The 16,276-nt window shown below is 46.1% G+C and overlaps 1 protein-coding gene across 1 annotated transcript in view; it reads right to left on the reverse strand.

The window, feature by feature from the left end:
- The window catches only part of Atp2a2 (ATPase sarcoplasmic/endoplasmic reticulum Ca2+ transporting 2), a 47,794-nt gene that overhangs the window by 4,212 nt on the left and 27,306 nt on the right, over nucleotides 1-16,276 (reverse strand). The window contains exons 6-18 of the mRNA XM_052755328.1: nucleotides 14,425-14,505; nucleotides 12,855-12,940; nucleotides 10,703-11,167; nucleotides 9,245-9,333; nucleotides 8,410-8,512; nucleotides 7,309-7,440; nucleotides 4,186-4,308; nucleotides 3,888-4,106; nucleotides 2,864-3,199; nucleotides 2,217-2,437; nucleotides 1,544-1,746; nucleotides 643-728; nucleotides 284-417 (exon numbers count right to left, since the gene is read on the reverse strand). Of these exons, the coding sequence (XP_052611288.1) occupies nucleotides 284-417; nucleotides 643-728; nucleotides 1,544-1,746; nucleotides 2,217-2,437; nucleotides 2,864-3,199; nucleotides 3,888-4,106; nucleotides 4,186-4,308; nucleotides 7,309-7,440; nucleotides 8,410-8,512; nucleotides 9,245-9,333; nucleotides 10,703-11,167; nucleotides 12,855-12,940; nucleotides 14,425-14,505 (2,278 nt within the window). The remainder of the gene's footprint in view (nucleotides 1-283; nucleotides 418-642; nucleotides 729-1,543; nucleotides 1,747-2,216; nucleotides 2,438-2,863; nucleotides 3,200-3,887; nucleotides 4,107-4,185; nucleotides 4,309-7,308; nucleotides 7,441-8,409; nucleotides 8,513-9,244; nucleotides 9,334-10,702; nucleotides 11,168-12,854; nucleotides 12,941-14,424; nucleotides 14,506-16,276) is intronic.

Genomic DNA, 16,276 nt, shown 5'->3' on the forward strand with positions numbered 1-16,276 from the left:
AGTGGGGTGACCTGGAGGCTTCAGTTCGGCAGGCTCAAAGCTGCTACATGGCCAAAGATAGCCATTTGGAACCTTCTGTCAGTGGCTCAGGTGGCTGGAATCTCTGGTGCTCCCAGGGGTGCAGGCACAGCTGGGACTTCAGCCTTAAGTAGCAGGAGCTCATGGTGGTGAGAGCCCTACCTACTGCTTCCTGAGGCAACAGCTTCAAACTGCCCTTTCTGGGAGAGCAGAACTTAACCAGCCTGGATTCCCACAAACCCTCAGCCTACATAGACTCACTAACCTGTTGAGGGCATTGCACATCTCTATGGTCACTAGAACAGAAAGTGCCATTGTCATTGGGTATGGGGACTCAAAGATTGCACAATCCACTCCATCGAAGTCTGGGTTGTCCTCTTTACACTGTAGGAAATGACTCTGTAACAAAAACCAAACCCATTCCATCAGCCAGGCTACTTCCCTAACCCGCCCCCACATGCGTACAGCTCAGCTCAGCTCAGCTCAGCTCAGCTGGGTCTCGCAGCCGCCCGAGGCAACTGTTTACCTGTCTGAGCCCTAAGATGACCCACACTACAGCAAGACCAGGGCTTACAGAATTGCACTCTACTCCACAGGGAGAGAAGAGAAGAAAGGGCTAAGTACCAGCTGGTAGAAGGACACTCGCGGACCCCCGTCAGCAGCGATGAACCACCACGCAGCAGCACCCACGGTGGCGGCGCCAACGTAACCTGGGGACAAACATGACGTTGTTTACACACTTGGGGCTGTGGACGGCGGTGCACACTACAGGCCAGAGCAGCTGACCAGTCAGGGTGGTTCTACTCCAAGCAATCTCTGGAGCTAGTGAGGAAAAGTTCCTGCTGAATCCAACCCAGACTCCGCACAATGTGCCAGGCCTGCTTCGAGACCACAGGTGTACAGGTACTCCCCCATCAGGCAGGACCCACACTGTTTGTAGGTAAACTGATGTGGCCTTGTTGGATACACTCATGGCCTAGCAGAACCCTTCAAGGGAACTGCTGGGTCTAAGGCAGAGACCCTTCCTCATCAACTAGAGTTCAGCAAGTCTGTGATCACAGTCACCCACTGCTGAGCACACAATGGCTAACCTGGAAATGACAACGGTGCTCAGGGCACTGGTTAAAAGACGACAGACAGGGACAGGGGGGCACTCTCTGCAAAGGCCAAAATCTCTTTCATCTCCAAAGGGCACCTGGTTCAGGAGACCAAGCCAGAGGGCTGGCCTTCCTGAGAGCCAGGTGGCTCTGGACAACAGAATGCCTTCCTGGGGGTCCCAGGACAATCGGTTCACTTCTCTGGGCATCACTTCCCTAACTGTGCCAGGGAATACAGAAGTAGCCTCTGCTAGCAGGACTCCACCTGTCCCCTCAGTGGTGAGCACCCATTCATCTCAGCCTGGAGCTCTGAGGAGCGAAGGGCCCTGGCCTGTCTGGATGCTCAACCAGGCCTTGGAGGTGGCTCTGAGGTAACCTGCACTGCCAGAGGGCATCCTCCCCAGAGAACAACAAACCAGTGTACTCACAGCCGATAGCCAGGTAACGGAAGAAGAGCCATCCGCTGATCAAGGGTTCTTTTGGGTTCCGGGGCGGTTTGTTCATGATGTCCAGGTCTGGAGGGTTGAACCCCAGCGCAGTGGCAGGCAGACCATCTGTCACCAGATTGACCCAGAGGAGCTGGACAGGAATCAAAGCCTCAGGAAACCCAAGGGCTGCCGTCAGGAAAATACTGTTTCCATCCAAGGGAAGAAGAGAAGGGACTCAGTGACCTGGGGACTATGGAAGCCTCTCCCTCTCCAAGCCACAAGCATCAAACAACACAGACACTCCATCAACGTTCACAGGAAACTAAAAGGTCTTCGCCCTCTGTGGTTTTAAACTATTGAGATAAACTAATTCTTGTGTGTGTTTTTCCTTTTTGGTTTTTCAAGACAAGGTTTCTCTGTGTAGACCAGGCTGGCTTCGAACTCTGATTCTGTCTCTGCCTCCAGCGTGCTGGGATTAAGGCGTGTGCCACCGTGCCCAGCTTAATTCCTGTGTTAAGGAATATTCTCTGCACACCAGGCAGCTGCAGACAAGCCCCATGAGACCTTTTTCTCCACTCAGGCCAACAACAAAGTCGCCACAACAGAAGCAGCACACTGAGACAGCCCCACACCCCAGCCCCGAAAGCCAGCACAGTCCTCGTCGGGCACCCACCAGACCACTTCCCCCACATTGGACGAGATGAGGTATCGGATGAACTGCTTCATGTTGTTGTAGATGGCTCGACCCTCCTCCACAGCAGCCACGATGGTGGAGAAGTTGTCATCTGCCAGGACCATCTCTGAGGCAGTCTTGGCCACTGCAGTACCTGAACCCATGGCAATGCCAATCTCAGACTTCTTCAGAGCAGGGGCGTCATTCACACCGTCACCAGTCTGAAAGGGAAGCCACAGCTGATTCAGACATCACCCTGTGGCACACCTATGGACATTGGCAGACTGACAGCACAAGGAAATGAGACAGAGCAGTAGCTGGTCGAAACACTCAAACCAGGAAGCTTACCAGAGACGCAGAGAGGCAGAACCAAGGTCCTGCCTGGATTGTCTTACACCAACACTCCAAACCCAAGGGCCAGTTGTGGTGTGGCCGGGCACGTGATTTAAAGTCATTGACACACTTCAGACATATTCGAATACTAAGTATTGTTTATAAATTAAAAACAGAAAGAACTAAAACCACCCCACTTTTTTGTTTTTAGAGACAAGGTCTCACTAGGTAGCCAGGGTTAGAGGCACACACCATCACGACTGGATGATCTGCTGTCTGTGCCATGTGAACCACTGCTTGGGTCCAGAACCTACCATAGCTGTGATCTCATCAAAGGACTGGAGGAACTCAACGATCTTAGACTTGTGGGAAGGTTCAACTCGAGCAAAACAGCGGGCATTCAAGCAGGCATCTCTCTGGGCCGAGGGGCTGAGCTCATCGAACTCCCGTCCTGTAAAAGCCTTTGACGTTACATCCTCATCCTGCCCAAAGATGCCGATGCGGCGACAGATGGCCACAGCAGTTCCCTTGTTGTCCCCAGTGATCATGATGACGCGGATGCCTGCTTGGCGGCACAGCTTCACAGAAGAGGCCACTTCAATCCTGGGAGGGTCCAGCATGCCCACACAGCCCACGAAAGTCAGATTGGTCTACAGGGAGAGAGTCACCATGAGTTCCTACAGCTTGTCTGCACTGTTAGAGTCCTGGTCTGACACCTGGTGCTGGCCCTTGACTGAAACAAGGTCTCACTACACATGGGTCCTACAGACACTTGTCGTCGCCCCCATCCCACCTCAGCCTGCTGACCGCACATCTCTCCATGATGGAGCTGGGGACTGAACCAGGATTCCCTCATGCTCAGCAGCATTCTACCACCAATCCCACCCCTCCATTATTTTTAAGACACCAAGTGATTCTAGTCTAAGTTCTCACACTCTGTGAGAAATGTATCCGGGGAAAGAGAGAAAACCCCGTGTGAAGAGTAAGAGCGTCCTCTCACTGTGGAGTCAGTGCTATAGCGAAGCTCTTTCTGTTTAGGACGTTACAAACCCTGACGTAAAAATGATCGTCTATGGAGGAAGTGGAAATGAATCTCTCAACTGGTATATTTTCCAATACCTAATACATTTATTATTTTAAAATGTAAACTGAGTTTTGAGTGGATGTTAAGTTTTACAGGCTGCTATGAACTTGTCTTCATTATTCTAGTTTGAAAGCAGACTTACTTACTAAGTCCTATTTCTGTCTGAAGCGACAATCTAAAGGCGGCCTGCCCAGGACATCCACCTGTCCCCGGAGGCAGCCCCGGCTGGGCCATGGTTACGCAGGTGTAGGTACCTCATACTTGATGAAGTTGGCCGAATCTTCCAGGTGCATCTCCTCTCTCCTTAGCGGGTTGTCGTGAGTGGCCAGAGCCAGGCACCGCAGTGTGTCACTCCCACTGCCCCACTCCCGAATGACAGACATGATCTTCTGTTTGACACCAGGAGTCATGGGGACCTTGGTACTTCCAACTCGGATGTGGGTACACCTGTCGATGACTCCTTCGGGAGCACCCTGAGAATGTGAGATTCAGGTAAGTAACTGTCTCTGCCTGTTTACCCGGCGGGAAAGCCTCAGTCTCTGTAGTACTTGCCTTCACAAACATTTTGCTCATGGATGTCCGGCTTGGTTTGTTTGGTGTACAATAGACAGACATTGATTTTCTGTCACGTGAAAACTCAAGAGTAAATTCCTTCTTCATCAGCTGTTTTATGACCTGTAGGAGATCAGAGATGGACAATGTCTTACATCCGTTCAGATACTCCTGAGGCACTCATTATCTGACGGACCCTCGCCCTGTTCCAGTACCTTCAGCATGTGGGTCTTTTAGGAGGATGGCAGGCAGCACAAAGAGCAGTCAACAAGATAGCAAGTCTGTACCCTCTAAGTTTGGGAGTAGACCAGACGATAGAACTAAGATATAGTGAACACCACAGAGAAAAAACCTGCACAGGGAGACACTGGAGGGCTTTAAACACTGGCTATTAAGAGCCATCTGAAGGGCTGGTGTGGGGCTTCATGCCGATAATCCTAGCACCTGGGAAGCCAAGGCAGGAGGTCTCAGTTCAAGGGCTGCCTCAGCTACACAATGATACCCATTTTCTTTTTTTTTTTTTTTCTTTTTTTTTTTTTTTGGTTTTTTCGAGACAGGGTTTCTCTGTGTAGCTTTGCGCCTTTCCTGGAACTCACTTGGTAGTCCAGGCTGGCCTCGAACTCACAGAGATCCGCCTGGCTCTGCCTCCCAAGTGCTGGGATTAAAGGCGTGCGCCACCACCGCCCGGCTAATGATACCCATTTTCAAAAACGAGTAACTTCCTAAAGGGAGAGCCAGAGCACAGTGTCGGTTAGCTGACCAGGCCGATGGCACTGGTGTGGGTCCAGAGTTGGCGCTCCAAAACTCTGTAGTCACATTGCTGTGCCAGTGAAATTCACCGAATGTCTTCTGTGGCTGTAATGAGTGTGTTTTTGGTTTTTGTTTTTTAAAGAAATTACTTCACACAGCCAGGTAGTGGTGGTGGCACACCTTTAATCCCACACTAGGGAGGAAGAGGAAGGTGGAGCTCAGCCTGGTCTACAGAGTGAGTTACAGGACAGCCAGGGCTACACAGAGAAACCCTGTCTCAAAAAAAGAAAAAGTCTTCAATTTTTAAAATTCTTTCTCCAGATAGAAACTTGTAGCATTAATCTCTAGCTTTATATCACCCTCCTGAGATGGGGTCTTGCTAATAACTAAGTAGTCCAGGTTAGATTGGCCTTGAACAAGAAACTCCCAAACACTGGGGACAGGTGTCTCAGGGTTTCCTGGTCAGAGGAAATATCCTGAGAATGGCAACTTAAAGGAGGAGGTTTATCTGTTGCAAGTCATAGCCTGGCAGGAAAATCATTGTGGCAGGAGCCTAAGAGAACTAGACACATTATCACATCCACAGTTAAGAGCGGAGGATTAATGCACACACACTGGTCCCTTAGTTCCCTTCTATTAGATCAGTTCAGAATTCTGTCCTAGGGAAGGGTGTTCCCACTTCAGTTAACTCAAGAGAATCCCCGAAATGCCAATCTAGACAACTCTTCATCACCAACCACTTCCCCTTACGTCAAGTCCACAAAAGGCGTGCTGTTTCTTTTTCCACCCCTGAATTAAATATTCTAAATAAATACCTGGAGGTCTCAATAGTTGCCAATGCCCACTTTAATCTCATCAGGGTTAGCTGAGAGATCTCTTTTGTAGTCTTTGTTATTTTACGCCTTTGTATTTAATTTATTGAGCCTTGCTTCATGGACCAGCAGTATTTTCTATTCTTGAATGATCTGTTTGGATTTGAAAATGGTAAAAAGCCCCCATCCAAACGATAGAGAAAGGGAGGCTGTGTGTGGTGGCAGACACCTCTAATCCTAGCAGAGAGGCAGAAACAGGCAGGTCTGAGTTTGGGCCAGCCTGGTCTACAGAGCAACGTCTAGGACAATAGGCTACACAGACTAACAATGTCTTGAAAAACAACTATAAAACAAAGAAAAAAATGGTAACAAATAATAACAAATATAAAATGTTTTGAATCATTATAATCATTACTGATTTTTTTCCATCTAATTAGTCACTGGGTTGATTTCTGGGATGTGTTGAAATCTATATTTCTAGTTTTTTCTTTTTATGGAGTTACTGTGGTTGTGAACCCAGGTCCACTAGAAGAGCAGCCAGTGTCTTCCCTTAACCACAGACCCCTCTAGCCCCAATTGAATTTTGTGTGTATGAGCATTTTGCCTACATGTATGTCTGCACCACACATGTGCCTGGTGCATGGAGACCAGAAGAGGACCTCTGATCCTCTGGAATAGGAGGTACAAACAGCTGCCATGTGGGTGCTGGGAATCAAATTCAGGCCCTCTAAAAGATCAGCCAGTGCTCTTAATTAAGGAGCTCTCTTTTCATCTCTATTTGCTGACTAGTATATTTTGTTGCATTTAACAAATACAAACAATGTAACCATTGGATTTAGCCGGGCGGTGGTGGCGCACACCTTTAATCCCAGTACTCAGGAGGCAGAGACAGGTGGATCTCTGTGAGTTCGAGGCCAGCCTGGTCTACAAAGTGAGATCCAGGACAGGCTCCAAAGCTACACAGAGAAACCCTGTCTCGAAAAACCAAAAAAGAAACAACAACAAAAACAAACAAAGAACAAAGAACCCACCCCCACTGGATTTAGCACAAGGGTATAAGTGACTCCAAAGGTCCCTGATGGACAAGCAAGAGCTTGACTGGAATGGATTTGAGAAAACAGGAGTGGAAAAGGGTAATATAACAGTTCTTTTCATTGAGTCCAACAAATGGTGTGTCCACTGAAAACCAGGGCAAAGGACAGTTCTAAGACTGAAAAGCATACAACTATCTTCTCTCTGCTGCAGCTGAAGAGCCAGCAGAGACAGGCACTGAAATGCAGGCAGGACCAAGGACAGCTCACTCACAGCATCCTTGAAGAGGCAGCCCTTGAGACTGACTGCTGGGTTCTGTCTGTCTGTGGGTTCTGTCTGTCTGTGGTTTGTTTGTCTAATGAGCATCTTACTCTCCAACCCGTGGCCATCCTCCTGGACGTGGTTAGCTTCCTGAGTGCTCAGACCATAGGCGTGAGAGTTCTTTGCCTGACTGTGACTATCAGGAGGCAGGAGAGTGAATGTACACGGTAAGGCTAATAGACACAGCACCCCAAGCTCAAATACTGACCGAGTTGCAGGCATTCGCACGTTCTATTTTAGACAGTCCCTTCAGTTCGGTATCAAATACATTCATCTTCTCTACCAGGCAAGTGAGGGCAGTCTCTGTAGCTTCTCCAACTTTTTCATACACACCCTTAGCCTGCATTGTGGAAAGAAGTCACTGTCAGTAGGACAGCCTGCCCCACATGGAAAAGACACTCAAGGTACAACCATGAGACACTACCATGACCTTATTAATGTGTTTTCTCATTTAAAGTATTTGTTCATTTCAGGTCATTGTCTATTATTCTGATGAGTTTGCACCCTCTGACAGGTAAGGCCTAGCCTTTGAGAAATAAAGCAAATGACTGACCCCATTATTTAACTTTAAAAAGTTTCCTCTTGGTTACAGTTCTTCACCACCATCAAAACAACCCCATAAGCTTCATGCTGTCCTCAAGGATATATGGCAATCCATATTTCAAATAGAATCATCACCCCCACTGTCAGAAAGACTTCTTAGCCTGAATTCTGGTTTTTAAAGTAAGGATGCATCAGTGGTCAAAACACCACAACACACTACCTATCCTGGTAAAACAACTACAGTGCCCAGCCTCAGATCTATGAAAGGCACTGGGCTTTCTTCAGCCAGGTCACACTGAATAGAAATGGGAAATAGCCGGTTGGTGGTGGCGCACGCCTTTAATCCCAGCACTCGGGAGGCAGAGCCAGGCGGATCTCTGTGAGTTCAAGGCCAGCCTGGTCTCCAAAGTGAGTTCCAGTAAAGGCACAAAGCTACACAGAGAAACCCTGTCTCAAAAAAACAAAAAAAGAAATGGGAAATAAAATCAGGAACTTGTTTTTCAAAGGGAGGAAGATGGCTTTTTTTTATTCCACTTACCCTACCCTTGAGCCAGGGACAGGCCTCTTGCACATTAGGAGTCTTTTTTAAAGATTTATTTATTTATTTTGTATACAGCATGTATGACCAGAAGAGGGCACCAGATCTCATTACAGATGGTTGTGAGCCACCATGTGGTTGCTGGGAGTTGAACTCAGGACCTCTGGAAGAGCAGTCAGTGCTCTTAACCTCTGAGCCATCTCTCCAGCCCCACATTAGGAGTCTTACCTCATTATAGTCCAAAGCAGAGTCATTACACAGAGCACAGATAGTTGCTAACTCTACAAGCCCGTCATACTGATGGCATTTCACTGGCTTATCATCTTTATGCCTATCAAAAAAGAAAACATTTCTGGGTCACAGCTTGCCTTAACTGAAGATAAAAACAAAAAACCAAAACATTTCTTTGTGTGAGGGGCTATGGTTGTGTGCAAGATGGAACATGTGTGTGTAGAGAAGGTCAAAGGACAAACAAAGGGAGATTTTCTCCTTCCACCATGCAGGTTCCTGAGATGGAACCCCCATTGTCACACCTACAGGGTAAGTGCTTTTATACTCAGCTTCCCAGTGATGGAAATGTAAGGTGGGGGAGAACAGACTGGGACAGATTCAAAATAATTTGAATGATAGATCTTTGAAAATCTTACTGAAACTCCAACATGATTAAGTGAAGAACAAAATAGAGCCCTCACCAGAAAATCTAGGCTTCAAAGGGTACTCTGCTAATAAGAATCACTAATTTGAGGCATAGTCAGCCATCTTAGCTACAGTTCCTACTGTGTGTGTGCGCGTGTGTGCGCGCGCGCGCGCTTGCTTTTTCAGACAGGTTCTCACGTAGTCCAGGCTGGCTGTCATCTGCTGACCTGCCTGTGTCCACCACCACACTCCACTGTGGTGCTGAGGATCAAAGCAAGGCTTCAGGCACGCCAGGCATACCTTAGCTCCACCACTAAGCCACACTTCTGCCAACATCAAGATTTTCTAGATCCATCCTCTGTGATCATCTACATAACCAATCACCACAACAACACAGCAGAGTCTGCAGAGGAAGACGGCTACTCACACTTCTCCAATGGGTGCGTATGTTGATCCAGTTATGGTAAACTCATTAAGGGAACAGGTATCACCTTCGACTTTGTCCAGAATGAACATCTATGAGGAAATACAGAATACAACTCCTTAGAAGAGACACACAACCATTCCTTGTCTGCAGTGACAACCCTGTCATTTACGATGGCGGTTGGAGTGATGCTCACTGAGGCTCAGTTACTCTCTCATCTCACTGTCTTAGTTTAGAACCGCGCAGCAAAGCTCAGGGGAAAGAGCGTCACACGTCAGAGTCCAACACTCCGTGTGCAGAAGGAGTCAGTGCTCCTTCCCTACCCAGGGCTGGCAGAGCGGCTGCTTTCCACCAGGGCACGTGCTGGTTTGTCTGTTTGTTTGTGACAGGGTCTCACTATATGGGCTGGCCTCAAACTCAAGGTCTGCTTGTCTCTCCAGCATTGGGATTAAAGGTGTGCACTACCATGGGGGCGGGGCACTCATTTTATAGAAAAATCAGAGGAAAACCAGGCCCAAGATCACACAATTAATAAGCGAAACAGTGAAGCCTGGGTTAATTACCGTCTTTTCTGTAAGGAAAATCTAACTTCACCTTTTACTGGAAATTTGACCCTCACCCATCACTTAACAGTCTACTATTTCAGCCTCAAGTAGGCACATGCCATGTCACCTAGCTTCTCAGTTCTTCTGCTTTCTTAATTAAACATGACAGTGTCTCACTTAGCCCAGACTAGCCTCCAATCACTGTGTTGCCAAGGACAACCCTGACTTGCTGCTCTTGCTGCCTCCATCTGCAGGAGCTGGGATTAAGCTGTGGGTCACTGTGTCTAGTCTTAGTTCTTACTGTTCTAGGAGCACAGGTAAAGGCTTGTTATTGTACTTCCAATGATCTAACAGGGTAAGAAAGGCAGGGTTAGTCTGACGGAGTATGTCAAGTTATATCCCTGCTCTTCAGGGAGGAATCATGTTTCATTTAGTGTGCTAGGGAAATAACAATCAGGAATTCAGCAGGAGGTTAACTAGTTATTTCCTCTGGAATACATACATCTAGAGACAGGCTCAAGCCTACAGTTATTTCTTTGATAGAAATTTATTAAGGCTTATAGCTACCCTGTATTTCCCAAGACAATATAGAAATGATTAATTTTTTTAAACATGTATTTGTGTGTGCATGCAGAGGTCGGAAGATAACTTTAGGAATCAGTTCTCTCCATCCAGCAAGTGGGATCACTCAGAGATTGAACTCAGGCCATCAGGCTTGGCACCAAGTTCTTTTAGCCAGTCCTTGTTTGGTGACTGAATGATTAACTTCTCTCAGGTAGTCAGACTTGGCTTAGGCCTCACAAAACCTTTATCACAGTAGTAAGTTATGAACCAAAGGTTTTGATGGCATGCATAAAAGGATCATCTAATGAGGACCCTAGAAACACCAGAGTCACAAAGGACACTCCTTACTTACCCTGCAGACCGACATCTGGTTTGTGGTAAGTGTGCCTGTCTTGTCTGAGCAGATAACAGAAGTACAACCAAGGGTTTCCACAGAAGGCAGACTTCGAACAATAGCATTTTTCTTTGCCATTCGACGAGTTCCAAGAGCCAAGCAGGTGGTGATGACAGCAGGCAGACCCTCGGGGATGGCAGCAACAGCCAGGGCCACTGCGATCTTAAAGTAGTAGATGGCGCCCCTGATCCAGGAGCCCCCGTGAACTGGGTCATTGAAATGCCCAATGTTGATGATCCAGACTGCAATGCAGATGAGGGAGATGACTTTGGAGAGCTGCTCCCCAAACTCATCTAGTTTCTGCTGCAGGGGTGTTCTCTCCTGTTCTGTCGCAACCATTTCATCCCGGATCTTGCCAATTTCAGTATTAACTCCGGTTGCGACCACCACTCCCATAGCTTTCCCAGCAGCAATGTTTGTACCCTAGGGAGAAGCAGAGGACAGCTGGTCAGAAGATCGACACAACTTAAATACAGACTGGATTCCATAGTACCTATTCACCCAATGGGACAGGACAGCTCGCCCAAACATGGAACCTGGTCTACACACCTGCTCTGGGCTTAGCAGTACTCCAACTGCAATAATCTCAAATTCCATGCAGCTCTCAGCACTATCTACCCTTTGGTTTCTGGCTCCAAAAGTCAGCCTCTCCTCTTTTTGTCATCTATAAGATGGGCAATCAGCCCTGTGGGCTGTCTCAGAATTTCTACTCCAGCACCAGTATTTAGGTCAATGAAATCAAGTGTGAGTGATACAGCTGCATTATTCTCACTGAACACTACAGCATTTGCACTTTACTTACTGTCAGGAGTTAAGCCTGTCCCTTGAAATAATAGATTCTAAATAATAAAAGTATATGCATTCTGCACTACTTGAAAAATGTCATACCAATAGAAACAATAACAACCATGTATTTCCCCTAGACTCACCAAAAGGTGAGCCACGTTTGCTCTTTACAAACACATCCTTTTTTTTTCCCCCTACTACAGGCCACAAACAGCAGCAATGCTCACATCATTTGAAAGCACCCTTATAGGCTTGAAGACTTTCTGAAAAGGTTACTTCTCAACTGTTAAATACTGAGGTTAAACATTTCTGCCCTAGTCATTTTATTAGCTGGCAACCAAAACAAAACCATCTAAGTTACACATGCCACCATTTTACAGTTTCTAGTGTTTTGTTGTTGTTTATGCATTTGTCAGGGTGGGGAACCTTACAGAATGCACAGTGGTTCCTTTTAATCTCTAGATGACGTCTGCCTGTGTGTGTTGTCTGTTTCTTTTTTTTTTTTTTTCTTTTGTTTTTTGAGACAGGGTTTCACCATGTAGTTTTGGTGCCTGTCCTGGATCTCACTCTGTAGACCAGGCTGGCCTCGAACTCAGAGAGATCCGCCTGGCTCTGCCTCCCGGTGCTGGGATTAAAGGTGTGTGGCCATCACCGCCTGGCTGGTTTCCAGTTTTGTTTGCTTTATTGCTCAATAAAGACTGAAGCAGGCAGGGCCTTTAGCACACTAAGCGTCCGTCTTAGTTTCATCCCCAGCTGTGTTAAGTTTTTTGACAGCTGAGACACACAGTAAAGAATAATTATCTTTTGGAATAACCGACTGTCTGAAGTCTGACCACTGAAGGTGACCAGGAAAAAGTCTGAATTTTCACAACTCTGGGACTGTGGTTGTCTGAATGAAAATGGCCCCCATGGACCCAGGGAGTGGTAATTATTGGAAGTGTGGCCTTGAGGTTTTAGAAACTCAAGCCAGGCCTAATAGCCTACTATCTCTTCCTGCTTCCTGTGGATCCAGATGTACAACTCTCTCTCTGCTACTTCTCCAGCACCATGTCTGCCTGCATGCTTCCCTCCATGATGATAATGGACTAAACTTCTGAACTGTAAGCCAGCCCCAATTAAATGTTCTTCTATAAGAGTTAGATTAGTCATGTCTTTTCACAGCAAGAGAAACCCTCTAACTGAGACAAGGACTATCTCCACAGAAAAGAATGTTCTTAGATAAAGGCAAAGCTTGGTAAAAGTTTAGACAAGCTAGAGTCTAGCATGTGTGAGACCCTGGGTTCAACTCCCAGCAATCCCATCCCCAACACCTGGTAAAACTTACAGAAAAGAGCATGTTCTTTTTATCTTGATTGACAGCTCGTGGGTCAGGGACAGGGTCAGTGTGCTTGATGACAGAAACAGATTCACCTAAGCAGGTTATGAGACAGGATGGTTAGCTTGGTTTGAGGCATACCCAATCTTAGTAACCCTTACCCACACCAACCCATCTCTACTGATACCACTGCCAATGTGGTCAGTTGTGGTGGCACACACCTATAAATAATCCCAACACACAGGATGTTGAGGCAGGAGGAAGATTTCCAATTTCAAGGACACCATGTGCTATATATCTAGTTGAGGGATGAGCAACACAGAGACTCATTCTCAAACCAAACCGAAGTGCATACTCATGGCCAATATGGGGAAAGGAGCAAAGGGCTCAGTTTACTCAAAGGGCAAACTAGGAAAATTTAGCAGTGGAAATTAATGTCAGAGTAAAGAATGTCAGGATTACAAACAAGTGTAATTTTTTTTTTTTTGGTTTTTTGGTTTTTCAAGACAGGGTTTCTCTGTGTCGCTTTGTGCCTTTCCTGGAACTCACTTTGTAGACCAGGTTGGCCTCGAACTCAAAGAGATCCACCTGCCTCTGCCTCCCGAGTGCTGGGATCAATGGCGTGCGCCACCACCGCCCGGCAATCAGTCACTTTTAAAACTGACACCCAGCGCACGCCTTTGATCCCAGCACTCGGGAGGCAGAGCCAGGCGGATCTCTGTGAGTTCGAGGCCAGCCTGGTCTACAAAGCGAGTTCCAGGAAAGGCACAAAGCAACACAGAGAAACCCTGTCTCGAAAAACCAAAAAACAAACAAACAAAAAACCCCTGACACCCAAATAAATCCTGACAGTGTTTAACATTTATAATTACTCACTTGCTATTTAATTGTGTGCACGTGTGTGCACGTGTCCTGGGAATTGAATGCAGCTGTCAGGCTTGAGCAAGTACCTTTCTTTACCCCAGTGAGCCAATGGCACTAGCCAGCACTGTTTTTAACCTGAAAACCTTGCTTCCAGACCATCATCCCTCCCTGGATTAAGCTTGCATCACACACACTGAGGGAATGTTCCAAACAATGCCAAATCCATGAGTAAAAACTCCAGGTAGCATGTTACTCTTTCCAGCTAACTTTTGATAACTGCATATTTATTTATTCCAAAGACAGGGAGACAATACTTTAACCTGAAGATTATCACTTATGCTAACAAAGGAATATACAGCCATTTTCTTCCTAAAAGTATTTCATAATCAAAATTAAAAACTGAATGCAGTCTGATCTCATCGTATGTCTGTAAGCCATTGCGTGTCTAGTGCCTGGAGATAGAAGCCCGGTGTCGGATCCCCTGGAATCGTGGGGTGCAGGAGAGTGAACCTGGGTACTCTGTAAGAAGAGCAAGTGCTCTTAACTATTAAGCCATTGCTCCAGCCCAAAACTAATTTCAAAACTACTCTAAGAAACTATCTGTCTCAGAGAGGGTTCAAGTAGGACGCAATAAAGGGGCACTGGACACTGACTACATATAGCTGGGAGAAAAGAAGCTTAAAGCTTGAATGATTTTCCACTCTGTCCTCCTTACCTGTGAGAATTGACTGGTCAACTCTTAGCGTTGTCGACTTGATGGAAGTTAATCTTATATCAGCAGGAACTTTGTCACCAACTAACAGGTTAAAAAAAAGGCAGCGAACGTGAGCAGTGTTTGCAGCTATGTAAAGATGAAACTGTTTCCAAATCAAACTGTTTTTAAAAACAAATACCTTGCACACAAGGCTAAAGAATACCCGTTTCTCAGCAGAGTGACAGAGTAACACCATCAGTGCACAACCCTATGTAGATGGGTCCCTAGCACTGCTGGGTTACCTATGGTACACAGAGGTAAATCCCAACAGAAGCGCAAGACTTCAAGGTCATCCTCAGCTATAAACAAATCTGAGGCCAAACACACACACTGAATAGATTTCAAATAGACACGAAGGCAATGATGTTTAGGAAAACCTAAATACATATGATTCTAAAAGATGTTTAATCATGTATGCACACAGGCTTCCAAACTTTTACTTTCAATACTCAGCAATACACTGACTACAACAGCCATCGGGGCTAAGGCCAGTTTCACTCCATCAGGAAAGCAACAATATTAACAAGAAACAAATGGTTCTAAAAAGATGATCAATTACTTCACAACACAAAACAGTAGAAATGGTATTTTAACTTTAAAGCGGCAAGAAATAATACAGAACCAGTCAACAAAGATTTATGGAAGTAAGATTCTTGTATCACAAGATCTAAACATTTGCCAGTTTTAGTGGGGGAAAAAAAAAGGCTGTCTAGGTCATTAAAGCTTGCCATGCAAGCCTAGACACCTAAGTTCAGTCTCAGAACCTACGGAAAGATGAAAGAATCAACTCCACAAACTTGCCCCCCCCCCCCCCCCCCCCCCCCCCCCCCCCAGTAACAACACAAACCTTATAAGTAAAAAACCAGAGGTGGGTCTGTGAGATGATGGTTCAGGGGATAAAGGCACTTGAAGCCAAAACTGAGTTTGATCCCTAGGGTCCCCACAATGGAAGGAAAGAAAAGGATGCTTATGTCATCCAAGATTCTCTGTATGTAGGACTAGCTTATTTACTACACAGTTCACTTGTGCATCCAGCTGTTGTAAAATAAGACACAGGGAGTGTCACCGTGGACAGGACTTTTGTTATCCACAGCACACACTGCTTTGATGGCACAAATCCTTACTTTATAGACTTTCGTGTGAACAATGCAAGTAAGCTGTGACAATTTTATACTCACACTACAGTGGAATTTTCAAAGATCCCTTTATGTTATATGGGAATTCACAAGATACCACACACACAGAGCTGACAGTGGTACAAGGTTTAACAAATGAGCAACAATGGGTCTCCAGGTCTCAGTGGAGAGACATTTTACCTTATAACCTTTGGTATCTTTTAAACTAGCAAATAAATAAATCAATCTCTTGGATATCCTAAAGATCTTTCAGTCAACAGTTTTCTTTCCTAGGTAAAGCGTTCCTTTAATAGCCCTAAAGGGCTCTAGGCTGAAAAGCAAAATGATATAATAATATGCCTAGTAACAGACAAAAGTTCCATGTACTTCCTGAGAACAGTACCTGGACAATGCAGTCTTCAAATACTGTCCAAAACCTGGACATCTGCATGAGAACTAGACCTTAAAGAGTATGGGAACTGGGTGTGCTCAGCAGACAGCTTGCTTAGCAGTGCCTGGAACTGCCTCCAGTCTCAAGGTGTGAAACTTCCCACCATGTTCCAAAAGGCAACCAAAGTAGTTTGGAAAATAAAATGGCAAACTAACCATCCTATCCAAGAAGTAACCCCTGCACTTGTTAATCCTTCAATTTAGTTCAATTCTCTATTCTTCAGAGCTCTACCCAAGGAGAATATAGC

Source organism: Peromyscus californicus, unplaced genomic scaffold (assembly GCF_007827085.1).
Source record: "Peromyscus californicus insignis strain IS unplaced genomic scaffold, ASM782708v3 Scaffold_2__1_contigs__length_46816999, whole genome shotgun sequence".
Taxonomy (NCBI): domain Eukaryota; kingdom Metazoa; phylum Chordata; class Mammalia; order Rodentia; family Cricetidae; genus Peromyscus; species Peromyscus californicus.